This window comes from Oncorhynchus keta, chromosome 30 (assembly GCF_023373465.1).
Source record: "Oncorhynchus keta strain PuntledgeMale-10-30-2019 chromosome 30, Oket_V2, whole genome shotgun sequence".
Taxonomy (NCBI): domain Eukaryota; kingdom Metazoa; phylum Chordata; class Actinopteri; order Salmoniformes; family Salmonidae; genus Oncorhynchus; species Oncorhynchus keta.
This window is the reverse complement of record NC_068450.1, coordinates 11369571-11391667: the sequence shown is the minus strand read 5'-3', so window position 1 is coordinate 11391667 and position 22097 is coordinate 11369571. Positions and strand designations below refer to the sequence as shown.

General features: G+C 42.2%; 1 protein-coding gene across 3 annotated transcripts; it reads right to left on the bottom strand.

Moving 5' to 3' along the window:
• Window positions 1–365: 365 nt before the first annotated feature.
• On the bottom strand, window positions 366–21327 carry LOC118363229 (heat shock 70 kDa protein 4-like). Of its 3 annotated transcripts, none has more exons than XM_052487560.1 (19): window positions 20901–21327; window positions 20145–20202; window positions 19605–19745; window positions 19218–19340; window positions 18500–18599; window positions 18231–18364; window positions 17733–17977; window positions 17162–17247; window positions 16845–16996; window positions 16460–16566; window positions 13300–13433; window positions 10285–10481; window positions 9926–10015; window positions 9501–9656; window positions 9144–9269; window positions 6799–6906; window positions 5099–5218; window positions 2878–3039; window positions 366–1355 (listed from the first exon to the last, which is right to left on the bottom strand). In XM_052487560.1, the coding sequence occupies exons 1-19, from the start codon at window positions 21005–21007 to the stop codon at window positions 1146–1148; spliced, it is 2556 nt and encodes an 851-aa protein (XP_052343520.1). In that variant the 5' UTR covers window positions 21008–21327; the 3' UTR covers window positions 366–1145. The 3 variants fall into 3 exon arrangements, with proteins under 3 accessions (XP_052343520.1, XP_052343518.1, XP_052343519.1); XM_052487558.1 differs by having other exon boundaries at window positions 9926–10027; window positions 20901–21323; XM_052487559.1 differs by having other exon boundaries at window positions 9926–10027; window positions 17171–17247; window positions 20901–21320.
• Between the last annotated feature and the right edge of the window lie 770 nt (window positions 21328–22097).

Below are 22097 nucleotides of genomic sequence, written 5' to 3'. Positions count from 1 at the left end.
CAGTCATTATATAGCCCAGTCATTATATAGCCATACAGTCATATAGCCCAGTCATTATATAGCCATACAGTCATTATATAGCCCAGTCATTATATAGCCATACAGTCATTATATAGCCCAGTCATTATATAGCCCTAGTCATTATATAGCCATACAGTCATTATATAGCCATACAGTCATTATATAGCCCAGTCATTATATAGCCATACAGTCATTATATAGCCATACAGTCATTATATAGCCCAGTCATTATATAGCCCAGTCATTATATAGCCCAGTCATTATATAGCCCAGGTGGCGATATTGAGTAGTTTCAGTCAAAAAACTGCATTCCTCTATAATGTTGAAAGAAGGGCCTCGTGAAGCGGTTTTCAATAACTTTATTAAAACTCAAATTGTGACAATGACCCGGAACAGTTATAGAGAGCACAAAACAGAAATAAATACCATGATACAGCGCTCATCGTCAAACAGGCTTATTGCAGTTGGTTCTTTCAATTTTATTTCAGCAAAACAAAAACAAAAAAGAATGGACATGCTATTGGCTGCAGAAATACACCATCATCAGGTACTGGGGTCAATGTGCCGAAATTACAGAATGCTGCCTGCATTGACAAGTGGAGTGAATGGCAACATCATGGCACCAATTCCCTATATAGTACACTATTTTTTTTTAAATCAGGGGCATATAGAGTCTCTGGCCAAAAGTAGTGCACTATAGAGTGAATAGGAAGTAGTGCACTATATAGTGAATGGGAAGTAGTGCACTATATAGTGAATGGGATGCCATTTGAGACAAGCAAGGAGTTTACACTTCACTAGCAGCTCTGGTACATCTGGGCAGCGTCTCATTCCTGCCTTTGCCTCCTTCCCTCGCTGCCTTGGTTAATTCCTTCCTGACCGCAACAGATCTGACAAGCTAGATAAGACGTGAGCAATGTGCTACAGTACTGTAGTTAATATATCCAGCATGCCTTTTGGTAGACCATGCAGGTAGAGTTTTGTTTTGCTTTTGTTGAACTCATCTATCCAGTCCTATCAGAACTGAAAGGGGAAGGCGACAAGGAAACATGGGAAGGAGACTACTCTCAAATGAAGACACAGCCCCTGGTAGAGGAGACACTGGTTGCTGCTTGTCCGTCTGCTTAGTCAAGGTCCATGTCAGGTCTAGGGTTGGTGGATTCCGTGGAGGGAGGGTTGCCTGTGCTGTCGGCGGTCCCCTTCTCGGTGCCCTCTGCTGGGGCTTTCTCCTGTCCGTTGACTGGTCCATTCTGCTCCCCTGCCTTGTCTTCCTTAGGCAGTTCCACCTTGGGCTTGGCCTTGGTCACGATGGGGTTGCAGGTGGAGTACAGCTCCTATTGAGGGGGAAAGAGTGAATGTTATGAATAACTTTACAAGCATATCACAGGATCATGTGTAAGTAATGTTGAGTTGGATGAGAAGCAGAAGGCTGGCATGCATCATTACAATAGTATAATGATATTCATGACTAAAATGCAATATTATTCACAGTACAGCTTGGTTGCAAGCAACATTCCCTCTAATCTGCACATGTGCCCGCCTGCGCACTTCATACAGGAATGCTGCGCAGAAGAAATGCCATGCGGGGCAGAGATGCAAGACATTGAACGTCACTGAGTCCACCCCATTGGTTTGCACTATATAGCTCAACATTTTTTCTGTGATCTAATCAACGTTATATCAGCCCCTCTTCAATGCAACAAAACAAATCTAACTTCGCAAGATTTAAGTCTGATTTGTGAGCCGTACTGTAGTTAGTGAGCAGTACTGTAGAGAGTGAGCCGTACTGTAGAGAGTGAGCCGTACTGTAGAGAGTGAGCCGTACTGTAGAGAGTGAGCCGTACTGTAGAGAGTGAGCCGTACTGTAGAGAGTGAGCCGTACTGTAGAGAGTGAGCCGTACTGTAGAGAGTGAGCCGTACTGTAGTTAGTGAGCCGTACTGTAGTTAGTGAGCCGTACTGTAGAGAGTGAGCCGTACTGTAGAGAGTGAGCCGTACTGTAGAGAGTGAGCCGTACTGTAGAGAGTGAGCCGTACTGTAGAGAGTGAGCCGTACTGTAGAGAGTGAGCCGTACTGTAGAGAGTGAGCCGTACTGTAGAGAGTGAGCCGTACTGTAGTTAGTGAGCCGTGCTGTAGTTAGTGAGCAGTGCTGTAGTTAGTGAGCAGTACTGTAGTTAGTGAGCCGTACTGTAGTTAGTGAGCAGTACTGTAGAGAGTGAGCAGTACTGTAGAGAGTGAGCAGTACTGTAGAGAGTGAGCAGTACTGTAGAGAGTGAGCAGTACTGTAGAGAGTGAGCAGTACTGTAGAGAGTGAGCAGTACTGTAGAGAGTGAGCAGTACTGTAGTGAGTGAGCAGTGCTGTAGAGAGTGAGCAGTGCTGTAGTTAGTGAGCAGTGCTGTAGTTAGTGAGCAGTGCTGTAGTTAGTGAGCAGTGCTGTAGTTAGTGAGCAGTGCTGTAGTTAGTGAGCAGTGCTGTAGTTAGTGAGCAGTGCTGTAGTTAGTGAGCAGTACTGTAGTTAGTGAGCAGTACTGTAGTTAGTGAGCAGTACTGTAGTTAGTGAGCCGTGCTGTAGTTAGTGAGCCGTACTGTAGAGTGAGCCGTACTGTAGTTAGTGAGCCGTACTGTAGTTAGTGAGCAGTACTGTAGAGTGAGCCGTACTGTAGAGTGAGCCGTACTGTAGAGTGAGCCGTACTGTAGTTAGTGAGCGGTACTGTAGTTAGTGAGCCGTACTGTAGTTAGTGAGCCGTACTGTAGTTAGTGAGCCGTACTGTAGTTAGTGAGCCGTACTGTAGTTAGTGAGCGGTACTGTAGAGTGAGCCGTACTGTAGTTAGTGAGCCGTACTGTAGAGAGTCTCACCTTAGTCTTGTCCTGTATCTCTCTGACTTTAACAGCAGGCTCCACAGTCAAGCTCAGTTTACTCTGCTGGTTCATCTTGCTGTTCATCCAGATCATGGCATCATTCACCATCTTATCCACCTTGATGATCTCTTCCTGGTCCAGATGATCATACTGCTCTTCCTGGGGGATGGAAAGACAAGTCAAGGAACCATCTGACACATTTGTTCATTCCTGAAAGACAAACCTCTGATATCACCCTCAAACCCCAAGACACTTTTGTAACACATACATACATATACACACACACACACACACACACACACACACACACACACACACACACACACCTACGAACTGCTTTTACAACTTTGGGATATCTGCAAATGGTTTTAGAATTGCTGTGAATATTTTTTTTTAACTTGCTACACTGGAATATGAAGGTATCTGTAGGAAGTAACAATAGGATACGATTGGTGAACTGGACTGCATTTTAACAGAACTAGTCTTGTGTATTCTCATTGTCTTACGTCAGATAGTGCGTCGATTCCGCACTGAGGGTCGAGTCGGAGTGACGCCATCTGACGTTTGACAATGGTGCATTCTAGCATTAACGACTGTACTATACTACATTTCTACTACTAGTAGTATTTCTATGATTTCTCAGTCGTACCTGCTCCTCCTGGGGTACGCAAAGAATAAAGATGTCGTCCATTGTAGCAGTCCAGTAATAATAATAATAATAAAGTTTATATCCATTTAGTAGCATAATACAATACACATTTGGTCATTCCTGAAATGCAACCATTCTCAACGTCTGATATTTGCAATGGCTTAGAATGATTGTTGTAGTTCTGTGGAGCATTATGATCCAAATGTATCAGGTTACTTCTAGATCTCTGGGGCAGCGGAACCTTGGCTGTATAAGGGGCAGGGGAACCATGGCTGGGGAAGGGGAACCATGGCTGTATAGGGGCAGGGGAACCATGGCTGTATAAGGGGCAGGGGAACCATGGCTGTATAAGGGGCAGGGGAACCATGGCTGTATAAGGGGCAGGGGAACCATGGCTGTATAAGGGCAGGGGAACCATGGCTGTATAAGGGGCAGGGGAACCATGGCTGTATAAGGGGCAGGGGAACCATGGCTGTATAAGGGGAAGGGGAACCATGGCTGTATAAGGGCAGGGGAACCATGGCTGTATAAGGGCAGGGGAACCATGGCTGTATAAGGGGCAGGGGAACCATGGCTGTATAAGGGGCAGGGGAACCATGGCTGTATAAGGGGCAGGGGAACCATGGGGCAGGGGAAGGGGAACCATGGCTGTATAAGGGAACCAGGGGAACCATGGCTGTATAAGGGCAGGGAACCATGGGAACCATGGCTGTATAAGGGGGGGAACCATGGCTGTATAAGGGGCAGGGGAACCATGGCTGTATAAGGGGCAGGGGAACCAGGGGAATGGCTGTATAAGGAACCATGGCTGTATAAGGGGCAGGGGAACCATGGCTGTATAAGGGGCAGGGGAACCATGGGAACCCTGGCTGTATAAGGGAAGGGGAACCATGGCTGTATATAATGGCTGGGCAGGGGAACCATGGCTGTATAAGGGGCAGGGGAACCATGGCTGTGTATAAGGGGCAGGGGAACCATGGCTGTATAAGGGCAGGGGAACCATGGCTGTATAAGGGCAGGGGAACCATGGCTGGGAAGGGGAACCATGGCTGTATAAGGGCAGGGGAACCATGGCTGTATAAGGGGCAGGGGAACCATGGCTGTATAAGGGGCAGGGGAACCATGGCTGTATAAGGGCAGGGGAACCCTGGCTGTATAAGGGCAGGGGAACCATGGCTGTATAAGGGGCAGGGGAACCATGGCTGTATAAAGGGGAACCATGGGAAGGGGAACCATGTATAAGGGGAGGGGCTGGTATAAGGGGGAACCATGGCAGGGGAACCATGGCTGTATAAGGGGGGCAGGGGAACCATGGCTGTATAAGGGCAGGGGAACCATGGCTGTATAAGGGGAACCATGGTTGTATAAGGGGAAGGGGAACCATGGCTGTATAAGGGGAAGGGGAACCATGGTTGTATAAGGGCAGGGGAACCATTGCTGTATAAGGGGAACCATGGGAAGGGGAACCATGGTTGTATAAGGGGCAGGGGAACCCTGGCTGTATAAGGGCAGGGGAACCATGGCTGTATAAGGGGCAGGGGAACCATGGCTGTATAAGGGCAGCTGTACCTTGGTTTTATAAGCTTCAACGATCTTCATGTACATCTGGATCTGTTTCCCCATGTCATCGAAGGCTCTGGGTCTTTCCTCAGACTCCATGTACCTCTCCTGGATAGGCTGGCCCAGTTTCTGGAGACAGCAGACGACACTCATGTCAGACACATTGGCTAATCTGACCCATTTGAACTGTGCTGAGAACTAGACTGAGGAGGAAGGCTAGGCATTTTTAGAGAGCGTCAGCGACACAGAAATTAAACTAATTTTTCAAACTTTGGTGATGCTACTTTCATCTGACTTCGTCGAAATGTAACAGAAATTTGCAGAACACACAATTGACCTGACAGAACTTTAACTCACAAGGACAAAAAACAAAATACAATTTTAAGTGAGAAGTAAGCATTGGTCTGAAGCCCGAAAAAAGGAAAGTGACACGAGCACCACAATGCCTACTCCACCCATGCTCTACCAAGGTTTTCCAGCATTCAGCTTTGACCTACGAGAGTCTCTATGTTGGTCTATCGAACATCAAACAACCTGTATGCAGGATGCTTAGCATTCAAATCTTCTCAAACAGACTAGCTAAACTTTTTGCGAGCTAATCAAAATATATATGTTTGCATTGATTGTTTAACCTCAGCTTGAATACCACCACATAGCTAGTTATCTACAGTAGCCTAGTTTAGTCCGCAGCTACTTTCATGTCTGGCAGCCTGTTGCAGGCAGCAGCAGCTGTGTTGTTGCCGAGCAACACAGTTCGATCGACCCAGTTAGATTGAATTCTGAGATTCGGCTGAAAATCTATCAGCATTGTCAGAAATGCTACAAAGAAGAAAAAAAAAAAAGCACCTCTTTGGTTCTTAATGGACGGAAATGTGCATGTGAGAGAGATACATTATGTAATAGAAACTGTTGCACCAACAAACTAAGTCAATTCAAAAAATGTTTTTAAGTCAAATGGTCACTGTATGGAAGCTATCGTCTCGTTTTAATCCAACGCCTAGAATTTGAGCTAGGTAATAGCAAGAAAATACTTTCAAACTCAATTGCTCATGACCCTGTTAAAAATCAGGGTGTGTGGTTCTCTGTAACGGCAGGACGGCTCATGGCGAGAGGCAGAGAGTGTGTTGTGAACCTCCAATCAAGTTGATTTGTCAATTTTCATCGACATTGGGGTCATATTGGCTTAGATATGGTAGGGAGATAAGCTTCAACCAATCCAATCAATTTATAAAGCCTTTTTTTTTTTTTACATCAGCTAATTTCAGAAAGTGCTTATACAGAAACCCAAACAGCAAGCAATGCAGATGTAAAAGCACGGTGTCTAGGAAAAACTCCCTAGAAAAGGTAGGAACCGAGGAAGAAACATTGAGAGGAACCAGGCTCTGAGGCCATTCCTCTTCTGGCTGTGCCGGGTAGAGATTATAAAAGTGTACATGGCCATTAAGGGCAGACTGTTCTTCAAGATGTTCAAATGTTCATAGATGACCAGCAGGGTCAAATAATAATCACAGTGGTTGTAGAGGGTGCAACAGGTCAGCACCTCAGGAGTAAATGGCAGTTGGCATAGCCAAGCATTCAGAGGTCAAGACAGCAGGTGCGGTAGAGAGAGAGACGCATAATGATAAACGGAAAGCATTACCTCAGACTAGGCTTAATCAGGGTCTGGGAAACTGGCCTACAGTAACAGTGTATAACACTGTAAGCTTTACCTTCAGCACGGCCAGTTTGTCGATGTACTGTTGTTTAGGTTGGTCCTCTCCGTCTTCATACAGCCAGTTCTCTGTGTCCTCCAGTTGTAGTGACAGGATATCCCGGTCCTACCACACAGTTATTAACACAGTTAATGACAGGATATCCCGGTCCTACCACACAGTTATTAACACAGTTAATGACAGGATATCCCGGTCCTACCACACAGTCAAAAACATAGTTAATGACAGGATATCCCGGTCCTACCACACAGTTATTAACACAGTTAATGACAGGACATCCCGATCCTACCACACAGTTATTAACACAGTTAATGACAGGATATCCCGATCCTACCACACAGTTATTAACACAGTTAATGACAGGATATCCCGATCCTACCACACAGTCAAAAAACAGTTAATGACAGGATATCCCGGTCCTACCACACAGTCAAAAACACAGTTAATGACAGGATATCCCGGTCCTACCACACAGTTATTAACACAGTTAATGACAGGATATCCCGGTCCTACCACACAGTAAAAACACAGTTAATGACAGGATATCCCGGTCCTACCACACAGTCAAAAACATAGTTAATGACAGGATATCCCGGTCCTACCACACAGTTATTAACACAGTTAATGACAGGATATCCCGATCCTACCACACAGTTATTAACACAGTTAATGACAGGATATCCCGATCCTACCACACAGTTATTAACACAGTTAATGACAGGATATCCCGATCCTACCACACAGTCAAAAACACAGTTAATTACAGGATATCCCGGTCCTACCACACAGTCAAAAACATAGTTAATGACAGGATATCCCGGTCCTACCACACAGTCAAAAACATAGTTAATGACAGGATATCCCGGTCCTACCACACAGTTATTAACACAGTTAATGACAGGATATCCCGGTCCTACCACACAGTTATTAACACAGTTAATGACAGGATATCCCGGTCCTACCACAGTCAAGAACACAGTTAATGACAGGATATCCCGGTCCTACCAGACAGTTATTAACATAGTTAAGGACAGGGTATCCCATCCTACCAGACAGTTATTAACATAGTTAAGGACAGGGTATCCCATCCTACCAGACAGTTATTAACATAGTTAAGGACAGGGTATCCCATCCTACCAGACAGTTATTAACATAGTTAAGGACAGGGTATCCCATCCTACCAGACAGTTATTAACATAGTTAAGGACAGGGTATCCCATCCTACCAGACAGTTATTAACATAGTTAAGGACAGGGTATCCCATCCTACCAGACAGTTATTAACAGGGTATCCCATCCTACCAGACAGTTATTAACATAGTTAAGTGACAGGGTATCCCATCCTACCAGACAGTTATTAACATAGTTAAGGACAGGGTATCCCATCCTACCAGACAGTTATTAACAGGGTATCCCATCCTACCAGACAGTTATTAACAGGGTATCCCATCCTACCAGACAGTTATTAACACAGTTAAGGACAGGGTATCCCACCCTACCAGACAGTTATTAACAGGGTATCCCATCCTACCAGACAGTTATTAACATAGTTAAGGACAGGGTATCCCATCCTACCAGACAGTTATTAACATAGTTAAGGACAGGGTATCCCATCCTACCAGACAGTTATTAACAGGGTATCCCATCCTACCAGACAGTTATTAACAGGGTATCCCATCCTACCAGACAGTTATTAACACAGTTAAGGACAGGGTATCCCCATCCTACCAGACAGTTATTAACACAGTTAAGGACAGGGTATCCCCATCCTACCAGACAGTTATTAACACAGTTAAGGACAGGGTATCCCACCCTACCAGACAGTTATTAACAGGGTATCCCATCCTACCAGACAGTTATTAACACAGTTAAGGACAGGGTATCCCCATCCTACCAGACAGTTATTAACATAGTTATGACAGGGTATCCCATCCTACCACACAGTTATTAACAGGGTATCCCATCCTACCAGACAGTTATTAACAGGGTATCCCATCCTACCAGACAGTTATTAACAGGGTATCCCATCCTACCAGACAGTTATTAACAGGGTATTCCATCCTACAACAGTCAAAGTAAACATACTGTTGTAAACATATTACAGAGAAGACCATTCTGATCTACAGTACTATAAAAAGCCCTTTATATATTGTTGTTAAAGGGATACTTCAGGATTTTGGCATTGAGCCATTTATCTACTTCCATAAGTTCATCTGACTCCAGGGAAGTAGTCAGAGCTTCATTTGTGGAAATCCCAAAGTATCCCTTTAATGAACACGTTTGTGTTTCATGGGAAGCCAATTTCAGACAGTTGGAAGTGCCACAGAAAGCCACAGTACTCACAGCTTCACTGACAAATTTCTCCAGCCTGCCGTGAAGTTTGTCCCTCATGTCGTACACATACTCCTCCACGTAGTTCTTAGCATCGTTCCTCTCCTTCTCCAGCTTGTCCTGCATGATCATTTTACCCTGTTGAAACCAGACAAAAATCAACCACTTCAAGTTACAGAACACTCTTTTAAGCACGACTCAAAACAGAGAGAGAGAAATGTGTAAAAGACAAGTATATAGCAACAGCCTGATGAATACAACACAGAATGACATAACAGACAGAGATAAAAGAAACAGAGAGGACAGCAGTAAGGAGAAACACAATAGGTCAACAAAACAATCCACAGATGTCAGATAATAATGTATTACCTCATTTTCTACAAAGAGGTTGAGCATGTCGATGGCCAGCTCCCACTGAGGGCTGTTCTCAATGGGAAGCTCCAAGACTTTTGTCTTGACTTTGGGCTTCTTGGCCTGGGGAGGCTGGTCAGACTTCTTCTCTGTCTTACTCTCCTCTGGAGAGGTCTGGGGAGAGAGGAGTGGGAAACAGCATCATTGATACTAAATATCCATAAAGTAGTGCTCTTCACTCCTGGTAAACGTTTTTCAGCCTGCTCGGAGATGGGTTTGTTCTGTCTGGTCAGCTGGTCGTTGGCAAGACAACACAAACTGATCTGGGACCAGGCTTCTCATTTTTGTCTAAGCCTCTACAAACTGCAGTGCTCCACTACCATAAAAGTCATGATCATAGATGTCAAACGTCTCAGGACATAAAACGGAATATTCTATATTACCTCCATTTCCTCATTCTCCGGCGGCGTCTTCTTCTCCTCTTCTGTCTCTTTCTGTCCATCTCCTTGGGCCTTTGTCTCATCCTGGTCAGTCTGCATGTTGCCCTGCAGAGAGCGCAGGTCACTTCATTAACGCCACATCTCTGGCCAATGACAGACAGACTTCCAGGTAGCAGTGTCATCACAATATAGTAGTGTACCTAACTGAACCTCCTCTTCCTCAGGTGGTATAGTTTAATAGAGCATTTGTAGGCCTATCTTTCAATGATGTACAAAGTTAACTGTCTGTGTACTGAATAAGACACTTTGGTCAAATTAAAATCCTGTATTCAATTTGAAAGAATATGATTATTAACAGTCACCTCTTTCTCTTCCTCTTTCTCTGGTGTTGCCTGCTGTTCTGTGTCCATGGGCTCCTCTCCTTCCTCGGTCTTCTGGACCTCCACCAGCGAGGCTGAGGAGACGCTGAAGATGCCGTGGATGTTGACCCTCACTTTCACCTTGACCTTGGAGCTCTCCCCAGACGCCTGGGGCACCACCTTCTGGATCACAAACTGACCTATAGGAAAGGACACAGGAAATAAGGTGGTAATGGCACACAGTTGGTACATTTCACAGGAAAAACGAATGACCAACTGGCCTATAATTTATTGTCCATAGGGGGAAACTTGCATTATAGACACATAGCAAAAACAGTTATACATTAATATTTTTACAAAATGAATTGGCAAGTCAATAAGTTTCATATTGCAAACTGTAGTCCACAAGCCTTTTTGAAAAGATACTGCTGCTGGGATGCATGACTGACTATGTTTCTATAGAAGATACTGCTGCTAGGATGCATGACTGACTATGTTTCTATAGAAGATACTGCTGCTGGGATGCATGACTGACTATGTTTCTATAGAAGATACTGCTGCTAGGATGCATGACTGACTATGTTTCTATACTGCTGCTGGGATGAATGATACTGCTGCTAGGATGCATGACTGACTATGTTTCTATAGAAGATACTGCTGCTGGGATGCATGACTGACTATGTTTCTATAGAAGATACTGCTGCTAGGATGCATGACTGACTATGTTTCTATAGAAGATACTGCTGCTAGGATGCATGACTGACTATGTTTCTATAGAAGATACTGCTGCTAGGATGCATGACTGACTATGTTTCTATAGAAGATACTGCTGCTGGGATGCATGACTGACTATGTTTCTATAGAAGATACTGCTGCTGGGATGCATGACTGACTATGTTTCTATAGAAGATACTGCTGCTAGGATGCATGACTGACTATGTTTCTATAGAAGATACTGCTGCTAGGATGCATGACTGACTATGTTTCTATAGAAGATACTGCTGCTAGGATGCATGACTGACTATGTTTCTATAGAAGATACTGCTGCTAGGATGCATGACTGACTATGTTTCTATAGAAGATATTGCTGCTAGGATGCATGACTGACTATGTTGCTGGGATGCATGACTGACTATGTTTGCTAGAAGATATGCTAGGATGCATGACTGACTATGTTTCTATAGAAGATACTGCTGCTAGGATGCATGACTGACTATGTTTCTATAGAAGATACTGCTGCTAGGATGCATGACTGACTATGTTTCTATAGAAGATACTGCTGCTAGGATGCATGACTGACTATGTTTCTATAGAAGATACTGCTGCTAGGATGCATGACTGACTATGTTTCTATAGAAGATACTGCTGCTAGGATGCATGACTGACTATGTTTCTATAGAAGATACTGCTGCTGGGATGCATGACTGACTATGTTTCTATAGAAGATACTGCTGCTAGGATGCATGACTGACTATGTTTCTATAGAAGATACTGCTGCTAGGATGCATGACTGACTATGTTTCTATAGAAGATACTGCTGCTAGGATGCATGACTGACTATGTTTCTATAGAAGATACTGCTGCTGGGATGCATGACTGACTATGTTTCTATAGAAGATACTGCTGCTAGGATGCATGACTGACTATGTTTCTATAGAAGATACTGCTGCTAGGATGCATGACTGACTATGTTTCTATAGAAGATACTGCTGCTGGGATGCATGACTGACTATGTTTCTATAGAAGATACTGCTGCTAGGATGCATGACTGACTATGTTTCTATAGAAGATACTGCTGCTAGGATGCATGACTGACTATGTTTCTATAGAAGATACTGCTGCTGGGATGCATGACTGACTATGTTTCTATAGAAGATACTGCTGCTGGGATGCATGACTGACTATGTTTCTATAGAAGATACTGCTGCTAGGATGCATGACTGACTATGTTTCTATAGAAGATACTGCTGCTAGGATGCATGACTGACTATGTTTCTATAGAAGATACTGCTGCTAGGATGCATGACTGACTATGTTTCTATAGAAGATACTGCTGCTGGGATGCATGACTGACTATGTTTCTATAGAAGATACTGCTGCTGGGATGCATGACTGACTATGTTTCTATAGAAGATACTGCTGCTAGGATGCATGACTGACTATGTTTCTATAGAAGATACTGCTGCTAGGATGCATGACTGACTATGTTTCTATAGAAGATACTGCTGCTAGGATGCATGACTGACTATGTTTCTATAGAAGATACTGCTGCTAGGATGCATGACTGACTATGTTTCTATAGAAGATACTGCTGCTAGGATGCATGACTGACTATGTTTCTATAGAAGATACTGCTGCTAGGATGCATGACTGACTATGTTTCTATAGAAGATACTGCTGCTAGGATGCATGACTGACTATGTTTCTATAGAAGATACTGCTGCTAGGATGCATGACTGACTATGTTTCTATAGAAGATACTGCTGCTAGGATGCATGACTGACTATGTTTCTATAGAAGATACTGCTGCTGGGATGCATGACTGACTATGTTTCTATAGAAGATACTGCTGCTAGGATGCATGACTGACTATGTTTCTATATGAAGATACTGCTGCTAGGATGCATGACTGACTATGTTTCTATAGAAGATACTGCTGCTAGGATGCATGACTGACTATGTTTCTATAGAAGATACTGCTGCTGGGATGCATGACTGACTATGTTTCTATAGAAGATACTGCTGCTAGGATGCATGACTGACTGTTTCTATAGAAGATACTGCTGCTAGGATGCATGACTGACTATGTTTCTATAGAAGATACTGCTGCTAGGATGCATGACTGACTATGTTTCTATAGAAGATACTGCTGCTGGGATGCATGACTGACTATGTTTCTATAGAAGATACTGCTGCTAGGATGCATGACTGACTATGTTTCTATAGAAGATACTGATGGCAGACAGAAAAGGACCCACAGGAGCGTTGTTCATAGAGCAGTCAACGCAGTGTACATACCTATGGTGGGGTCGGGGTACGGCAGCTCTTTGGGGGTGTTGTAGTAGGCTTCCAGAGAGAAAGGCTCCCTCCGGTAGAAAGTCAACACTTTGGAGAAGGGTGCAGCATGGTTCTTTGGGAATACCTCGCAATCGCTACAATGAACAACACGCATAACAGTCTAGTTTACTAACACTAAAATAACCACAATGGGACAACATGCATAACAGTCTAGTTTACTAACACTAAAATAACCACAATGGACAACACCCATAACAGTCTAGTTTACTAGCAGTAAAATAACCACAATGGACAACACCCATAACAGTCTAGTTTACTAGCAGTAAAATAACCACAATGGACAACACCCATTACAGTCTAGTTTACTAGCAGTAAAATAACTACAATGGGACAACATGCATTACAGTTTCTAAAGTTTACATAACAGTCTAGTTTAAAATAACTACAATGGGACAACATGCATAACAGTCTAGTTTACTAGCAGTAAAATAACCACAATGGACAACACCCATAACAGTCTAGTTTACTAGCAGTAAAATAACCACAATGGACAACACCCATAACAGTCTAGTTTACTAGCACTAAAATAACCAATGGGACAACACACATAACAGTCTAGTTTACTAGCAGTAAAATAACCACAATGGACAACACCCATAACAGTCTAGTTTACTAGCAGTAAAATAACCACAATGGACAACACCCATAACAGTCTAGTTTACTAGCAGTAAAATAACCACAATGGACAACATGCATAACAGTCTAGTTTACTAGCAGTAAAATAACCACAATGGACAACACCCATAACAGTCTAGTTTACTAGCAGTAAAATAACCACAATGGACAACACCCATAACAGTCTAGTTTACTAGCAGTAAAATAACCACAATGGACAACACCCATAACAGTCTAGTTTACTAGCAGTAAAATAACCACAATGGACAACACCCATAACAGTCTAGTTTACTAGCAGTAAAATAACCACAATGGACAACACCCATAACAGTCTAGTTTACTAGCAGTAAAATAACCACAATGGACAACATGCATTACAGTCTAGTTTACTAGCAGTAAAATAACCACAATGGACAACACACATAACAGTCTAGTTTACTAGCAGTAAAATAACCACAATGGACAACACCCATAACAGTCTAGTTTACTAGCAGTAAAATAACCACAATGGACAACACCCATAACAGTCTAGTTTACTAGCAGTAAAATAACCACAATGGACAACACCCATAACAGTCTAGTTTACTAACAGTAAAATAACCACAATGGACAACACCCATAACAGTCTAGTTTACTAGCAGTAAAATAACCACAATGGACAACACCCATAACAGTCTAGTTTACTAGCAGTAAAATAACCACAATGGACAACACCCATAACAGTCTAGTTTACTAGCAGTAAAATAACCACAATGGACAACACCCATAACAGTCTAGTTTACTAGCACTAAAATAACCAATGGGACAACACACATAACAGTCTAGTTTACTAGCAGTAAAATAACCACAATGGACAACACACATAACAGTCTAGTTTACTAGCACTAAAATAACCACAATGGACAACACACATAACAGTCTAGTTTACTAGCACTAAAATAACCACAATGGACAACACCCATAACAGTCTAGTTTACTAACATTAAAATAACCACAATGGACAACACCCATAACAGTCTAGTTTACTAGCACTAAAATAACCACAATGGACAACACACATAACAGTCTAGTTTACTAGCACTAAAATAACCACAATGGACAACACACATAACAGTCTAGTTTACTAGCAGTAAAATAACCACAATGGACAACACCCATAACAGTCTAGTTTACTAACATTAAAATAACCACAATGGACAACACCCATAACAGTCTAGTTTACTAGCACTAAAATAACCACAATGGACAACACACATAACAGTCTAGTTTACTAACACTAAAATAACCACAATGGACAACATGCATAACAGTCTAGTTTACTAACACTAAAATAACCACAATGGACAACACCCATAACAGTCTAGTTTACTAGCAGTAAAATAACCACAATGGACAACACCCATAACAGTCTAGTTTACTAGCAGTAAAATAACCACAATGGACAACACCCATAACAGTCTAGTTTACTAGCAGTAAAATAACCACAATGGACAACACCCATAACAGTCTAGTTTACTAGCAGTAAAATAACCACAATGGACAACATGCATAACAGTCTAGTTTACTAGCAGTAAAATAACCACAATGGACAACACCCATAACAGTCTAGTTTACTAGCAGTAAAATAACCACAATGGACAACACCCATAACAGTCTAGTTTACTAGCAGTAAAATAACCACAATGGACAACACCCATAACAGTCTAGTTTACTAGCAGTAAAATAACCACAATGGACAACACCCATAACAGTCTAGTTTACTAGCAGTAAAATAACCAATGGGACAACATGCATAACAGTCTAGTTTACTAGCAGTAAAATAACCACAATGGACAACACACATAACAGTCTAGTTTACTAGCAGTAAAATAACCACAATGGACAACACCCATAACAGTCTAGTTTACTAGCAGTAAAATAACCACAATGGACAACACCCATAACAGTCTAGTTTACTAGCAGTAAAATAACCACAATGGACAACACCCATAACAGTCTAGTTTACTAACATTAAAATAACCACAATGGACAACACCCATAACAGTCTAGTTTACTAGCACTAAAATAACCACAATGGACAACACCCATAAGTCTAGTTTACTAACATTAAAATAACCACAATGGACAACACCCATAACAGTCTAGTTTACTAGCACTAAAATAACCACAATGGACAACACCCATAACAGTCTAGTTTACTAGCAGTAAAATAACCACAATGGACAACACCCATAACAGTCTAGTTTACTAGCAGTAAAATAACCACAATGGACAACACACATAACAGTCTAGTTTACTAGCACTAAAATAACCAATGAACAACACACATAACAGTCTAGTTTACTAACACTAAAATAACCACAATGAACAACACACATAACAGTCTAGTTTACTAGCAGTAAAATAACTACACTGAAGCTATCAGAAACAAAAAAAATCTATAAATCAAGGTGATAATTAACGAAACATATGCATTGTAGCTTACCTCAAGCCTTCCTCTGCAGCAGAGTTCCATTTCAGAGAGATTGGGTAAGCAACTGCGTCTGTGATGGAGAACTCACGCACTTTGAATGCAGGGGACAGGATTGCACACTGAGGAGGCAGACAGGGGATATTCTTAGCAGGGAGGCAAACAATAATTCCATCACTGTACTCCAGTAGAAAACAACAATGAATTAGGGTCTGCTGGTAAGAATTACATCTACAAAACGTTGGAATCATGAACATTAGTACTCCAATATTGACATATAATAGTAAAAGAAGCGTTTGGAGGCTAACTTTAGTTTTCTTATTTAATTTGCTGTGCAAGCAAATCCTGGATATCCAAAGGGTGTGTTAAGGTCAGGGGGAACAGAGAGAGATCATCAGACCTGCAGGGCACATCCTCTGGCCACGGCCTCATCAGCATTCAGGGTGGTGCTCAGCTCCTTCCCAAAGAACTTGCTGATCCTCTCTTTGACAGACGGGATACGGGAGGCCCCGCCCACTATTTCCACCGCATAGATGTCCTCCTTCTTAAGCTCTGATTGGACAGGAACCAGGAAGGAAGGCACCAATTAGACCTGACAGTCACTGACATAACTCAATGCTATGAAGACAATAGTCAATGCCTACACAGATAATGCTCAATGTTATATACAAAGATAAATTCTGTACTAAGATTCAAGCAAGCTATATGCAAACCTACGATACTCACTGGCTTGCTCTATCAGGTTGTGCAGTGGTGTCTCCACTCTGGCCAGAACGTCAGCACACATCTCCTCAAATTGACCCCTAGATAAAATTCAGATGCAGACATAGGACCTTAATTTGATCACCCCGTTGTTGCAGGAAACGTGTTTATAGCGCATTCAAGGATTTTAAAAAAGGCTCCTAAAAAGTTTGTAATATCCAATTAGAAATGTCAGACTTGATTTTCCCTAACTAAAAATATATCAACCCTGACAAAAAAAATGTCCATTAATTATGTTGTGGCAAGATTATTTTCCTGCTGTAAGAAACTAGTCAAATTAAATCCTACGTATGTATGCATAAATATGCAAACTTCTGTGATAAAGCCATTAGAGTTCAAGGACCACAATGTGTTCTAAGGTGTCACTAAACTTACAATATAACTGTCATTTGGTAATTGCGTCAAAGACAAAAAAATAATGACTCATATCTAGTACTGTAGATCATGTAAGACTTACCAGTTGAACACATCAAGGAGGTGCTCAATTGAGATTACAACAATCTCATAGACTCACAAAACACTATACCTGTTGAGTTTTCCAGACACATCAATGTCGTTCATAAAGCACTCGATGTTGAGGGGCAGGTCTGAGGAGTTAGCGCTCATCAGCTTCTTGAGTTTCTCACACTCCTGGTAGAGCCTGACCAGAGCCCTGGGCTTGGTCTTCACGTCCAGCTTGTACTTCTTCCCAAACTCCTCACAGAAGTGTCTCACCAGCATCTCGTCAAAGTCCTTCCCGCCCAGCTCCGGGTCGCAGGCCGTCGCAAGGATCTGAGGGAAAAGAAAATGGTATTTAATTTGTTTTTAAAGAATATGAGCAAAAATGTATTATGACGGCCGGGAGTTTTTCCCTGAGCCCATGAGACCTGACCAGAACAACTCTGGGCCCTATAGCACTTGTTTTGTTCAATAGCCAAGATGTTATTGAAGTTGTCTGTAACTCTTTTGTGGACATTTTTAGTAAAAACTGTTAATTTGTAGAATTAGCATGACCCCCATAGCCTCCTGATTAAAAGACACTCACCTTCAGCTTGCCTTTGTTGAAGGCACAGACAGAGGTCTGGTATCCAGAGTGTCCAATGTCTACAAACACCACAATCCTGGGCTTTTCCTCTGGAGCAGGGAGGTCCTGCTTGTAGATCCCATACGCCAACGCCACTGTAAGAAAGATGGGTATAATCACGATTTATTATGAAACAGCTTATCACCTTAATATCAAATAATAAAGGTGTGGTTGAGTTAAATAGCTACAGTAACTCTGTTAGGGGTCAACACAGCTCTCTCTCTCCATACCTGCAGTTGTCTCATTCATGAGCCTCAGACAGTTGAGTCCAGCGATCTGTGCTGCGTCCACCACGGATCTCCTCTCGGCGTCCGTGTAGTAGCAGGGGACCTGGGGAGGATAACATTAAGGATGCAAATACTCAGCAGGTGTAGAAACTCAATTCAAAATTGTTTTTCATATCTGGTCTTTAGTCTAACTGTCCAAACTCAGTTTAACATGTGACCAAATTCCTGGTCCTTCCAGTAAAGTGTAGCGCCCAGTGCACACTAGCACACAGCAGATTGATACTCCAATCTATTTTTTTTCCCAAATCAAATGTATTTATATAGCCCTTCTTACATCAGTTGATATCTCAAAGTGCTGTACAGAAACCCAGCCTAAAACTCCAAACAGCAAGCAATGCAGGTGTAGAAGCACAATGGCTAGGAAGGCCAAAACCTAGGAAGAAACCCCAGAGAGGAACCAGGGTATGAGGGGTGACCAGTCCTCTTCTGGCTGTGCCAGGTGGAGATTATAACAGAACATGGCCAAGATGTTCAAATGTTCATAAATGACCAGCATGGTCAAATATTAATAATCACATGAGAACAGTCCTGTATGCATGTACTGATCTATGAATCTATCAACTGTGCTGTACCAAATAAAGCATACTTGTCCCGGCTTATGGAGATCTGCCAGCTATGAAAAGTATTGTTCTCTAGAGCTGCAGCAGTATGACTGACTCACAGAGACAACGCAGTCAGCCACGGGTTTCTTCAGTGCATGCTCAGCTGTCTCCTTCATCTTGGTCAGAAGCATGGCAGTGACCTGCTCAATGCTGAACACCTTCTCCTCCTCCATGTACATCACCTAATGGACACACAGACACCAGTTGTCATTGTAAACGATTGCTTGATTTTAGGGTTCACACAGGTAGAGTACAATACAGAATAAACACATGAAAGTATTTTCCAGCAAAGACAGATGGATAGACAACCAATATATATTTGTTGATTACAGATTAGACAAGGATGATGAGTAATGTATTAAATCATTGAAAGGGACCCATCTCTCCATCAGGCCTATTCATATATTTCCCACCCTTTCAGCCAGATCTCGGTTATCTCGCTTTACCTTGATGCCAGTGGTGCCCGAAGGCATCTGTGCCAGGTCGTAAACCAGGCTGGATTTCAAACTCTGGATGTACGGGTCAGAAAACGCCCGGCCATGAAATCTCTTGAACCCTTGGACTGTGTTCTTGCAGTTTGTGACGACCTGATATTAGATTAGCAGGGAAAGAACACAATGCATTATGCAAAATAAATAATTATCTCACATTAAAAAGGTAATTTAATGATTTGCAACCTAATGGGGAAGGAGTAATTATAAATTATGGAATAGTTGAAATCCCTTATCAAATACTTTAGATATGAAAAAAAACGGCCAAAATTGACCCCATGGTTTTATTTAGAGTCCTTTGAGGGTATAAATGTATAACGATCTTCTCTTCTGTTTTTACCAGTTACATCTGGTCAATATATATTGGCCTGGATATGAAATCTCTATTTCTATGCATAAGCACAAAACCATAGAACTTGCTAGAAGAGTCACACCCTCAATGTGTCACTAATCAAATAAATAATCAAGTAAAGGTCGCCCTCGATCAAAACATACCTGGCTTTTTGCAGCTGCACCAATAGATCGATTCCGTGGTCCAAATGACACGCATGCTCTGAAAGAATGACAGCGGAATAAACATCAGTAAAATGCTTGTCTGTTTTCACAGGGCTCGCCGTAATTTACATTTACATTTAAGTCATTTAGCAGACGCTCTTATCCAGAGCGACTTACAAATTGAAATAAGATAACAGCGCTAGCTAGGATAACACAGTAGCATTAAAATTGTCCATCTAAATGTGTTTTATTAGCTGGCTAATAATAAAAGTCAGAATACACATGATTCCTATGAACAAGTCCACTGATGTCAAGAGATTGCAGGCCTCCTCCAAGTAGGATTCATGCGCCCATTCATACTTTATTGAAAAATTAACCCCTTAAAACAGGGGACAACAATTAACCCCCCCCATTGTCTTCGAAAACACACAAGATGTTAGGTGAGGAAAACAAGTTAAGGCTTCAAATGGCGTATCGTTTAATTAGTAAAATAGCTAAACAGAGTACAACGATTGCTAGTTGTTTTTTTTTTACAAGTCATGGGGTGATCGGTCTCACTAACAACGTGCTGTTGCAACGCTGGTCGTTAGTTGGCGAGTTGCTCCGCTAATGTTATAGCGCATCTCCCCGTCTGTCAAGGCCACAAAATGTATTCTCATCTCTCTAGTTTCTCAATTCCTTTAGAAGTAAACCGGTTGAAATTGTACAATTCACAACAAGCAGAATAACTCACACAAAATATAAAATGTCACTTACGGTGTACATCGATCGCTGTATTCATTGGCTACGGTTTCTATTCCTCCGGCTCTAGCTACCGCAACATAGCAGTTCAGAAACCCGACGTCGAATCCTACCACAGACATCTTCGCGAAATGTTACTCAACAAACAGAGAATATTATGGAAAAGCACAATATAGTCTTACAGTTAACTCCTAAATATGACAGACCAGACCGCAAACTGAATGTATCAATGTACGTGCTGGTTTAATTCATTATCCCCACCCTAGTTTCATGAAGATGCAACTGCGTGCGCTTCTCGCCGGCAAAATCGTTGATGCCTTCGAACAAGCTCACTTCAACATGGAGTTCAGTATAAAAGTCCCATGAGCATGATGGCATATGTCTGAAGAACTAGACACATAGGCGGACAATTTGAGAAGTATGGGAGGCAACGCGGATGTCTAGAGAGACTGGCACTGTTCATGCTATCTGGGTTCATTCTATGGACCGTTCTGGATCATGCGACACATTTCTCCATGGTACCAAATATATTGAATTCTTTTTTTTATATATATATATATATATTAAATGTTATGGTATATTTAACTCAAGAAATACTCAATGTTCATCCTCGGGTTCATTTTTGCCCCTTTTTAAAAAAAACTAGGCAGTTAACAGAAAATGCTTATTTACAATTACGGCTTACCGAGGAACAGTGCAATGTTTCGGGGCTGAAAGACAGATTTTTACCTCGTCAGCTTGGGGATTCGATCCAGCAACCTTTCGGTTACTGACCCAACGGCTGCCGCCTAGAACTACAATGGCATTAAACTTGATATGAATGATCTTGTAACAGTTTTGCTTTCCGTCCTCCTCACCCGGGCTCGAACCAGGGACCTGCACACAACAGTCACCCTCGAAGCATCATTATCCATGTCTCTTGCAGACCAAGGGAAACAACTACTTCAAGGTCTCAGAGCGAGTGACGTCACCGATTAAAACGCTATTAGCGCGCACCCCGCTAACTAGCTAGCCATTTCACATCGGTTACACTCTTATAGACTCTATGTAGATGTAGCCTGATATTGCCCACATCACATACTTCAGTATTTTATATAGATCTGTTAGCCGTGTTGAGCAGTACCCTCATTGCTGTGTAATATTACTTTTAACTTTACACTGTGTGACAAATGACTGGTCACTCATTTATATCTCTTCGTAGTGACCCATCTG